This window comes from Centropristis striata, chromosome 20 (genome assembly GCF_030273125.1).
Source record: "Centropristis striata isolate RG_2023a ecotype Rhode Island chromosome 20, C.striata_1.0, whole genome shotgun sequence".
NCBI lineage: Eukaryota > Metazoa > Chordata > Actinopteri > Perciformes > Serranidae > Centropristis > Centropristis striata.
In genome coordinates, this window is record NC_081536.1 from 23,137,714 (window position 1) to 23,149,298 (window position 11,585).

The window sequence follows — 11,585 nt, forward strand, 5'->3', positions numbered from 1 at the left end:
AAGCACTTTGGGAAACAAATCAACCTCTGTTCCCGGATGCCGTCATCCGTAGCTTACGTCAGTTACGTCTCTACGCCGCGCCAACTCACGCTCGGCAGTTGAAATGTCAGTTGAGGTAAAAGCAGCGAAAGTCTGCTGTTTGCTAGTTTCTACGCTAACTTAACCAAATGAGCGTTGAATAGAAACTTTTTAACGCTTCCTGATGTAAGTACTTATTTAAATTAAAGGATTATTGAAGATGAACAACCTTAAAGACAAGGTGTTGCTTGTGTCGGGGCTAGTCTGTCATTGTTGTTATTGCAGCAACTAGCTAAGGTGCAGCAGTTAACACATGCTAAGTTAACGCTTAGTTTGGGTTTATTTTTGTCTAGCTTTCACTTCACTAAAGGTTTTTTATAAAGTTAACCTACCGGCCTCTCTGTCTGCTACAGTGATGGTTACAAAGCGTTGCAGCGGAGTTTGGTGGAGTAGCTAACGTTAGCCATTATCTCATTAGCTGGAAACGTGAATTTAACTGATAAGGTAGTATTTATTTGTCTCATATGGAAGGAAACCACCAAACAACTTCTTGTCTACAAAGAGCTGGACGTTTGAAATCGTCACCCTGTTAAAATAATCGCCTAACTAATTTTTTCAAGTTCTGAAGCCTGTCAGAAACATGACATGACAAGTATCATGAGCATTAATGTTACTTCAAAGTGTCATTAATGTTCATGACACATCCCATGTCATGTTTATGACACGCTCATGTCACTCTTATGTAGACACCTTAGAGTAAAGTGTTACCAATATTAGTGTCAACAATAAAACACTGATAAACTAAACTGACAACTAAACAATTTCCCTCTAGCTCTTGTTTGCTGGGTTCTTATCTGATGCCTATGAATGTGGCAAATTGTCAAAGAAGTGATGATCTTAAAGGGGTAAAATCACATGATCCGATCAACTGAGGATGTAGGCGATTTTTCCATAGGTGACCGGCGTCAAGAGGAGATGATTTAGGCAAAAAAACCCAATTTTGACAAAAAATTACTTGTGCGACTATTTTAACAGTGTGACGAAATGTGAGCTCAGGCCAGTTAACATTAACATTTCAAGCATTTAGTTGTGTCTAGTGACCACCCTGGGGCTATAGCTAACCCAACGCCTTTTACCATCTTATATAGTTTAGAAAGATTACAATAGTACACTGCATGTTTATTGCTGGTTTCCTTTTTTTATATTCTGCTGGAATGATGTTTATGATTTCATAACAGCAGCCACATGTGGATTCAATCATGTGTAAAAAAGACTGAGTCATGTTCTGATAAGTCATATCTAGCTAAAAGGTTAATCACTCCGGGATGACATAATTCATATTGGCCATGTAGAAGTATGACATAGTATGTTATTCAATATGAACTGTCCCTACGTCTTTAAGTATTTAAGTTATATAAGGCGCCATGAGCAAAGTTGCCTTTAGTAAATCTGCAACAACAGTGGAAACCATTGTGTCCAGATTTTTTATAGGCAGCTTGCTTTATCCCGTGATGATGTAAGTTTGTGAAAGTCATAACACGGCTTAAATGCAGTGTTTAACATCAGCAGCATAACTGGTGTTATTTACAGCCAGGATTATGTCCTAACAGAGACTTTCTGTTTCACAGTGAGCCAAAGAAATCAAAGAGGCGACTCCTGTTATTTACAGATATGGGGGCCCTGATATCACGATGGAAGGTAAGTGGATGGAAGAAAAGTCAGAAAATATCTCGGAAATCAATAAGACTGACCCTCTGCCCTGACCAGTTCTTAAAATAGTGACATTTTAATATTTTGGTCTTATTTATTGTTTGTTTGTTTGTAGCAGTTATCAGACATATCAAACTTCCCTAAAAAGTTGCATTTTGATTAAAGTGACACAAAGTACCCCTGAAAAGAGGTGCTGTATATATTTACATATTTCTGTTTTTTGACTTCACAATCCTTGATCAGTGAGTCAGAAAACAATTTCTAAAAACTAAAAAAAGTTTTTTTGTGCCTTCCACTTATATGATGACAGTACTTGAGATAATTTGGGTGTGTTAGCTGTCGACACAGTGAACCCTGCACCCGAGCTAGATGAGATTTGTGAACTATTTTTAGACATACTAGAGGAGTCAAAGGGAAAGGGAGGGAGACGGCAAGAGAGAGCGAGCAATGGAAAGCAACCCCTGGCTTTCCCTTTTAGAAAGAGAGGGGGGAAGTGTAAACAGGGATACACGTGTGCAGAGAAATGTGAAATCACATTTGCTTTTATTTACACTCAACCAAGATATTTCAGTGAACCAGAAACTCTTGATAAGTCACACGTAAGTGTGTGTTTGCAGAAACAGGATTTATACAGTAGTTTACCACCAGATTGATCAGTTTTATATCTGCTGGGAAGCCCACTTTTGATTTGTCTGATTTTTCTTATTTTTGTCTTTTATCCAGACAAAGCAAACCACAGTTGAGCAGCTGGAGAGCATTGACAAGGTAATGACTAAATACTGTACCTAATTTTATGCATTCATACAATGCTAATGGCACAGACAATGTGTCTTTCCTAGTCACTCCGTTTCTCTCAATGTGAGTATGAATGCAGTCAAATGAAACCTGCGTGCCCAGTTTGCAATTTACTTTTTCATAATGAAGATGTACAGTACAATCAACTTTACATAACACATTTTTCCAGCTAATGTCTTCAATCCTGCTTCATGAGAACTGATCTTTGAGTATTCCTAATGAAATCCGAGAACCCACTGCATTATTTAAAGTTTAAGGAAATGGATTTCCCTGCACACTCACAATTGATTAACTCTAAACTTAATATTTGATTATTTGAGAGTTTTGCACTGTTTAAATAACCTTTAACCTCCAATGTTTCCCTTGTAGGAGATTAAAGAGCTGGAGGAGTTCAGAGCCAAAAACCAACGTCTGCAAAAGGTAGAGTCTGCAAAACATCCTAGATATTCTCAAATTTGAGTTTTCCTGTTCTCATCCGTGTGATTATGTGTTTCTGTCTGCAGCTATGGGTCGGCCGGTTGCTTCTCTACTCATCAGTCCTATACCTGATGACCTGTCTGATTGTGTACTATCTCTACCTACCTGAACAATGGTTGTACAGACTGGCCATGGCTCTGCCTTTCTTCATATACCCTGTGCTGTGAGTGTTCATGTTGTTTTGCAGTATCCTTCAACCATCTGTAGTACAAGTACAAGTACAGACTGGTTCAAAGCACCTGATATGACAACTAAATTTCTCTTCTCGCTTCTTTTTTTCTTCCACGTCATCAGGGTGTGGTTCATCAGGAAGTTGTTGATCTTTCTCTTTTCCAAACGCACTGAGAGAAACAGTAAGTTGTCCATCAGTCCCCCTTCTGTTTATTTTAGGACATACCAAATGACACTTTAACAAACAAATATAACTTGACCTTATTGTAAAAATCCAAACTCATTAGCTTTGAAATATAAGTATGCACTGTTTACAAATATTTTTGACAAACAGTAGTATATTCTTGAAATGTAACTGATTAAAGATAAAATTACCTGATTTAATCTATTTCTGCTTCTTTTTTAGATGACAAACTGGAAGATTTAAAAGCTTCCAAAAAAAAGATTGTAAGTGTGTCCAGTTCCTAACAGTTCACATGTCATTCATGTTGGGGTTTTACGGACTCTTTATTGACTTGTTGAAAGAGAGGAGTGTGACTGTTGTCTTCTTGAGAATGTCGAAATGCAACATTTTGTCTTTTGTTACCCAATATACAGAGTAGTATTTCTTGATAAAAACTGGTCAAACAAGAATTGCTGGTCAAGAATTGCAGCGTCCTCCTACTTCAAGTCATTAAAAAAATATATATTTTATATGTAGTGTCCCTCCTCAACTTTTAGCTTATGCTACTTTAAGGATTAATAATTTTGGACTCCGCAATTCAGTTTGCATGTTAAAAAAAGTTTCCCTTGTTTGTGTTCCCAGCTGGAAGAAGTGATGGAAACGGAGACGTATAAAAACGCCAAAATCATCCTGGAACGCTTTGATCCTGAAGCTAAGAAGAAAGTTGTAAGTTGGCGGGGTTTTTTTTAATTGATCTGTGTTTGTTTAGTTTTATCTGTAATTGTATCCTCATGTTGTTGACTTTTGTTAATTGTGTTTACTGTTATGATGTAGGAGCTTGAGTCCACTCCAGTGCGTCCACAGATGACTCCCAGGCCAGGACAAGGTACAACACACATCAATACACAGCAGACATTTAAAGTTGAGTGGTGTTTGATTCAAATTCTTGCATCTGCAAAAGACCAAAGTCCCTGTTTAATTCTCTCCTCTATGCAGAGATACGACAGAGAGGGGTGGCAATGAGACCCATGCCGATGGGCACCCCGGGGCCAATGGCCATGACTCCCCCACCTGGAGCACGGCCCCCTTTGGGACCAGGGGGCACACCTGTGGGTAAGGGGGCATACAGAGATACCTAACTTGTATGAAGAAGCATCTCCGTTTGTAAGTGCATCAAGTTTGATGTTGGGCCCAAACTACACCATGAGTTGACAGTGAGAGCTTGTCAGTTGCTGTCTTTCACCGAGGAACATTACAAGTCAAGTGTCTGGTATCCAGGTCACGGGCGAAGCACTAAGTCAAAGGCAACTGGAATGAATGGCAAGCCCAGTTGCCCTTGACTTAGTTATGTTAGACATCTGTATGTGTCTTTATCCCATGTTGCTCTCCCTACAGAACCTGTCCCTCTCTCAGCTCCAGGAGGACCGCCGGAGAGATCTCTGTCTGCCTCTGTACTCCAGGGGGCAATACCCAGGACCCCCTGCTCCCCTATACCAGGAGTAGGTAGGTGGCAAAGCATTTAAATGCATCTTGCATAAATGCTTCTGTGTGGGCGTGAAAAAAAAATCCTCTGCTGCACCTGGCTTCTGCAATCTAAGTTTGGATTTTGTAAAACCCAAGTACTTCATTATAGGCACCCCCTCTGCACATTGTATTGAGGCTGACACAGCAAAAATCTGTTTATTCAAATGTATATCTCTGAATCTATATGAAATGCACTGTAATTTTTCACCATTTAAAAAGAGCACTGCACTATTTTGTGTATTCATTTCTATCTGTGTGGATTATTTTTAAGGGATGCATCCACCAGGTCCTCCATTAGCAAGACCCATTCTGCCCAAAGACAGAGGAGCCATGGACCGAGTCATTGAGTACCTGGTAGGGGATGGACCACAGAACAGGTAAAGATCCTTTTGTTAGATGTGACATCCCTTGTGGAAATGGTTTGTAATGAACTCCCAAAGTCACAATACCATTTAGCAGTGTAAATTCCCCACAAAGGATTGGTGTCCAGTCATTTCCACACCACCTTGACCCATACCAACCTGCACTGCTTATAGGTTATGGAAGTACATATAATAAGGAAGTTATAGCAGAATTAGTTTAACACTGAAGATGACGACACATTTTTTGTTGCCTCCTACTGGCAGAGTAAGTAAAGCTGTAACAGAAACGGTGATGATAAAAATAAAGTAGGAGTTGTTTGAATTGTTCAAGCATTTTATGATATTTTCTCTAGATGGTGTACATTTGCATGTCTTTATCTGCTACTTTCAACTTTTCCTGCCTACAAGACTTGGCTGGAGGCCTTGATCACAAACATATCCCTAGTTTGTTCAATATCGGCATCTGATGGTCTTTATGTTTAAGTACATGCTCTGGGGTACATGTCTCCTGGGATTATCAAAAGTCCTCTGTGAAACAGATAGTTACTGACTCAAGTAGACAAGGCAGATTAATTTAACTTTTCACAAGTTACACCTGAAATGTGCTCCTCCCTCTGTCCCTCCTTCCATGCTATAGATACGCGTTGATCTGCCAACAGTGTTTTTCTCATAACGGCATGGCTCTGAAAGAAGAGTATGAATATCTAGGTAAGAATAGAAACACACTACTGCACAATTTTATTTCTTGGGCCTTGCCATAGTTTATACAATTCTATAATCACCTCTTCTAAGTGTCTTTCTTGTCTTCTCCCTCCCTCTTTCCTTCTCTAACTCATTCAGCGTTCCGTTGTGCATACTGCTACTTCCTGAATCCGGCACGGAAGACACGCCCTCAGGCTCCCAGGCTTCCAGAGTTCAGCTACGAGAGGAGGCTGCGAGCAGAATCACGTTCCCCTGGACCAAAGCAGCGTTCTGGGACAGACACAGAGGAGAGTGCACCCCCCTCTGGAGGTACTGAAAAACACATATTCATAGGCAAGCAGCAGACGAAGCAAGACAAGGTCTCCTCGGGTCTAAATTGAGAAAACTGTGAAAAGGGTTTGTGTTTATGATGAGAGTATTGCTGAAGTAGCAAGTCCCAATTAGGACCAATGCTAAAACTGTAGATGACCATTAGCTGTCCTGATTCATACACAGTGGAAGTGCAGTCAGACATGTTTTGACTGAATAAACATCTGAGATCAGACAAAATATCAATTAGGTCTGAATCTGTGACAGGAATGGAATTGAGAAAATTGGACATAGTGCAACCTCTGAGAGACATCTTCACACACACGGACACTGTCATACTAGCATTGTTTTTTGCATAATAATGTTACTTACTTCATGTCCTAACCGCCTGTGTTAAATGCTTCTAAGAACAATGCTTCAGTTGACTTTTTTTATTAGTTTGTGTTTGATTCTTTTCCCAACGCTAATGATGTCAGCTTTTACCCTTTTGTAGCTGTTAGTGAGCAAGGAGTCAGCCAGGGTGAGACACCACCACTGTCATATATTACCATGGTCTCAAGTTATAATTTAAGCATTCAGTAATCCAACTGGCATTAGATGCTCTCTCAGTATCTTTATTAAGAATTTTTACTGGATGAAATCAGTTGCAAAATGTAATCCTGACATGGATCTCTGAAGGTGCAGATAGGGCTGTGAAGATAATCGCATCACTGCAACACTGTTGTCACCTGTGGCAATTATAGTCATCACCCCAATTTGGCTCAATCTCCTGTTATTTCATTGCACAATGTGTTTGAAATTATAGCTTTCACACACAACAAAACACTATGATTGGTAGATGCAGTTCAGATCCATAAAATCCATATAGTCACAGCCCTAGGTGCAGGAAAACTTCTTGTTTTTTGTCATGGTGGTGCAACACAATCCAGCTTGTAACCAGAAAAATGTAATTGCTCTATTCTGAGCAACTACTGTATGTTTAACCCAAATGCCAGTTAGTGTAATTTTACAAATTGATTGTATTCGAGGGGTAGCAATCAGGCAAGCAGAACAGTATAACTTAAACATGGAACAAAATAGACGTTCCCCAGCACATTGCCTTTGTTAGATCTGTGAGCACACTAAAAGTCTTACGTTAAAGGGACCATTGGGTTTAACAGTGTGATTTTGCCTCTAGCCAAGGCTCCAGCTCCATCGAATTTGGTCCACAGTTTCAGGATCCAGCAGAGTCCAAAGAACCCACAGAACCGACCTCTGCAGAGTCCAGGTTCCCCTCCTCTCCCTGCACTGTCTGATCTGGCTTAATTTAAACTGATCGTCCCAGAATGGATCAATTTTCTTCGCTTTAGAATCAATAACATTGTAGAACGCAGCCAAATGCCTAGCCCAATTTGCTACTTCGAATAACATTAAGCAACAATGGGTTTAAGCAGTTACTGTATGATTTCACCAGACCTGGGTCAAACAGTGTTTACAAATACATTCTATTCAGGGGAATAAAACTCCTGTTGTAATGCTCTAAATATCACAGAAACACCTGATCTAGTACTGTCTGAATTGACTTGATAGATTAAATATGTGCTTAAGAAAGGCTAAATAAAGCCTGAAATGAAAAAAAAAATGCAATTGTTTGACCCAGATCTGGTCTTCAACGAATGCAAAATGTACAAAATATTTGGGCAAATTTCTTAAATGACTAATTTCCTCTCCAATCAACAGAAATCAATGTATTAATCATCTAAAATGTTCTTAAATTGTGTCATCTATGCTCACTTTATCTCAAAAACAGATCAGAGTATGTGCCTAGTCAGATGGTATCATGTAAAAACCAAGCATGTCAAATATTTTGTGCATAAAGCGATTTTGTGTCTGATCATTTAACCCCTACTCAGACTAGAAGTATTTCTGTAGTGGAGCTTAGGGGAGCTTGGGAGATTTTAATGCAACAGCTCTGATTAGTGGTTTAAATCTTGCCCTCAGCACATTTTTACCTAATCCGAATTTTAATTAGTGCCTAACATTTAGTTTTTTGTAGATGTGTAGTTCATCCCCTAATTTAAGTTCCATCTGTTCAGATACAGTACGGATCTGAGTTTTAACACATTCAGACGTTAGCTTCCAGTTATTTCCAGTTCAGCAGGTAATTTGTGTATACAGAATATTCTGTAGTCTAATTGCGCAGTGTGGTCTGCAGCTATGACTCTAGTGACTGAAGACCAGAGCAACTAGTGTGTTACTTATCTTCTTATGAATATTAATCCTGTCCAAACAGAGCTAAATCTTCCTTCTGCCATATTCTCGATTGATGATTATTTCATTTACATTAACAATCATCTTAACATGTCTATCTGTAACAGCAGGGCCTTTGGTTTTGATTTTGGTGATGATGGGGATTATGTGTGAGTTGAACAGAACGGTTTTATACTTGTATGTTAGATGGGAGGAGGGAGTTTTTAAAGAATGTTAGTAAGACCTCTTGATTGTTTCTCCCAATTCTTGTTTAACTTATGTTAACCCTAACAAAGGGAATGCTGCTAATTTTCTTTGATTTACCACTGATTTTTTAACTCCCAACAACCAATCTTTTGTTGCACTGCGAACTGTTCATATTATCTTTATGAACCTTTCCTATTCTGTCTATTAGGGATGTAACGATACACTCGGCTCGATAAAGTTAGTTGAATTATGAAAAAATTATGAAAAGGGTCCCTTTGTTTCTTCGCCAAAAATGTACTTTGTCTTATCTTTTTTAAAAAAAATCAGATTATAGAATCATTTTTTTATCTTTTATTTCAGAGCTTTTGTAAAAGTGTAACTGAATTGATGATTTTATCAACCTCAAATCTGGTAGATACATAAATAATACATTAAAAAAATAATGCTGGGCCTGCCTTCCTACCTTGGAATATACATTTTTTTTCCTGGATGTCAGCATTTTTGTATTTTCAGGCAGAAGCTGAGATCTTTGGACATCCACAAAGGACAGATTTATTGTGTTATCTTATCATCTATTTAATTTTATGTCTTCCGTCTGGATTCCAATCAGACATAGGTGTGGCACACTCAGCTTTGACGTAGCCGCTGGAGCAGATAATTCCTCCGGACTCAGCGTAGCGTGGTGCTGCCGAAGCTCCAAATTTTTCTCCGCCGCCACCACCGCCATGTTTTTCCACCTTGATATAGTTGCTGATTGTGAGTGTGAGTCTTTTCAGAAGTAGATAGCATGCAGGCCATCTAAAAAGAGAATAACGTTTCATTTTTAATTTTACCGATTTGAATTGTCGCATATTTGTATCGTGGATTAACGATTAAATGTCTCACGAGGTATCGTTACACCCCTGCAGTCTATTAAGTTGCTGCTTATATACAGGTCTGACTTGCATATCTTTTCTCCAGATGAGAAGGAAGACGAAGGAGCCACTAAAGTAGAAAGCGAGAGCCAATCAGAGGAGCAGGAGCAGCCGCAGCAGCAGGAGGAGCAGCACCAGCAGCAGGAAGAGGAGGATGAAGAAGGAGTTGTCCAGGAAGAGGGAGAGCTGGAATCAGAGCAGAGTCACAGCGCCCCCCCTGAGACAGACTCTCAGCCGTCGTAGTTGCAGAGAGTCCGGATGAAGACCAGGGACATCATCGGCTTCTTTGGTCCAAGCAAAAGGTGTAAGTCATGATAGACAGGTGGCATTTTAAAGCAATATAGGATGACAAGCTTTGTCAGCAACAGTAGCTTAATGATATTGTTCTTCCTTGCAAACAAAAAGTACATCAAACCTGTCGTACTTGAACAAAGCAGACAGATGAGATCATGGATAATATTCTCGGTAGATGGTGTGCATTCTTCTGATCAAACTGCATTATGTTCATCATACGCCTAGTAAAATTGTCCGCTTATATTGCCTAAAATGATGCCAACATATCATGGCTTTAACACTTTGACTGGTTCATGGGGAAGGTGTCAGATTGATGATTGTAGTTTAAATCTTAAGGCTGTTTTTGGACATAGCAGTTGCCTGCTGATAACACTCTCCATGTGGTGACAGTATTCTATTATTTACATGATAAAGTTCTTTTTTGGTTGAAGTAGCTGGCTGCTGTATGATTTGTTAATTAAAATATGAGTTAAGATAGAACTGCTGTTTCACAAATGCTGGTAAAAATGCTTAAATCACCATGACCGCACTCAGCATGGTCTCCGTATATTTAGCTTAATATTGCAGTTTATTATGATGCAAAATTAAGTATAAAACATGCACGTTATTTATTTTGTTGGATAGTGAGCGGACATTGAATCAAACATGGCATCTGAAGACAAACCTGTGAAATAACCAGAGAAAGCAGCTACTGTAAGTCTATTTATTGACTGTAGTCAACCATTAATGCCTTTGTCCTCTTTGTTACGTGCAACTTCTGTCAGCAACAAATGATTCTCACTAATGTTAAATGTCGACTTATTGCTGCAGTTAAACAAAACGATGTGTGCAGCAATAATTGAACTCGAAAATGTATGTTTTAAGACGAGGCGCATGCTTTTTTGCAGACTATCTTAAATCTGTAATAATTCAGTATATCCCTGCTGCGGTATCCATGCCATCCATGCTCTACAAAGAAACGTGGACTCATCAGGTCTTATTTAAATTAACATTTGAACAACTTCAATTAAATTGAGTTGTTGTCTTTTATTTTAAAGATCTTTGTTTGGGGTGGGGCCTCTCAACCTCAGCTAACATTAGTGTTGACGAGCAGTACAAACAATGAAGAAGTTTCTGTACAAACTTTAAACATTTGAAAGGTGAAGGAATTTAATATACTGGAGCTAAAACTGCCAATATATCCCTTGCTGGTTTTTATTGCCAATCATAGTTCTCAATAGGAGTGTAATTTGCCAAACGTACTGTTTTATCTGTATTTCCTGACTTCATTTGCACTGAGTTTGTATTTATTTAGCCATATTTTGTTTTTATCTGTTTAGGTATTACTGCACTGTTTGGTTTAAAACCTTTAGAGATGTATTCTTTAATTGCTATGGTACTGACAACTATTTAAAAGGATAGGCCTGGTTTGGGTTCAGTAGTATTTTCTGAAATATTTAGTTTCTTTCTTTTTTTGCTTCCAGTCATTTTAAGTGTTTTCTTTAAACATGTGCACACTTGGTGCCATCATAGTGTGTGCCTTGCTTGCTACTGATATTTTTATGAGTTTACATTGTAATCTGCCCTGTGTCCAGCTACAGTAGCAACATAAATGTAACGGAGGTTCATGGTTCATTTGGCCAGCACTAGCACAGACCATTTGTTAACACAATTTATTTTTAATCTAATTTAACCATAGGAAATAGTGAGTGTCTATGCAAATATGTAAAG

At 38.8% G+C, this 11,585-nt stretch overlaps 1 protein-coding gene across 4 annotated transcripts; it reads left to right on the forward strand.

Annotated features, from left to right (window-relative positions):
• Positions 1–49: 49 nt before the first annotated feature.
• On the forward strand, positions 50–10,714 carry lnpk (lunapark, ER junction formation factor). Of its 4 annotated transcripts, none has more exons than XR_009396318.1 (16): positions 50–204; positions 1,647–1,716; positions 2,452–2,493; positions 2,893–2,943; positions 3,027–3,163; positions 3,295–3,353; positions 3,578–3,618; positions 3,977–4,060; positions 4,169–4,220; positions 4,331–4,447; positions 4,730–4,837; positions 5,130–5,235; positions 5,858–5,928; positions 6,061–6,231; positions 7,409–9,423; positions 9,628–9,691. XR_009396318.1 is itself a non-coding variant. In XM_059359293.1 (16 exons), the coding sequence occupies exons 2-16, from the start codon at positions 1,690–1,692 to the stop codon at positions 9,822–9,824; spliced, it is 1,353 nt and encodes a 450-aa protein (XP_059215276.1). In that variant the 5' UTR covers positions 50–204; positions 1,647–1,689; the 3' UTR covers positions 9,825–10,714. The 4 variants fall into 4 exon arrangements, 3 of the variants coding, with proteins under 3 accessions (XP_059215276.1, XP_059215277.1, XP_059215278.1); XM_059359293.1 differs by having other exon boundaries at positions 7,409–7,498; positions 9,628–10,714; XM_059359294.1 differs by having other exon boundaries at positions 4,748–4,837; positions 7,409–7,498; positions 9,628–10,714.
• The last annotated feature ends 871 nt before the right edge of the window (positions 10,715–11,585 follow it).

Coding starts and splice junctions, on each gene's coding strand:
- lnpk (XM_059359293.1), top strand. CDS start 1,690: ATGGGGGCCCTGATATCACGATGGAAG. Junction 4,838..5,129: donor CTCCCCTATACCAGGAGTAG/GTAGGTGGCAAA, acceptor ATTATTTTTAAG/GGATGCATCCACCAGGTCCT. Junction 5,929..6,060: donor AGAAGAGTATGAATATCTAG/GTAAGAATAGAA, acceptor TAACTCATTCAG/CGTTCCGTTGTGCATACTGC.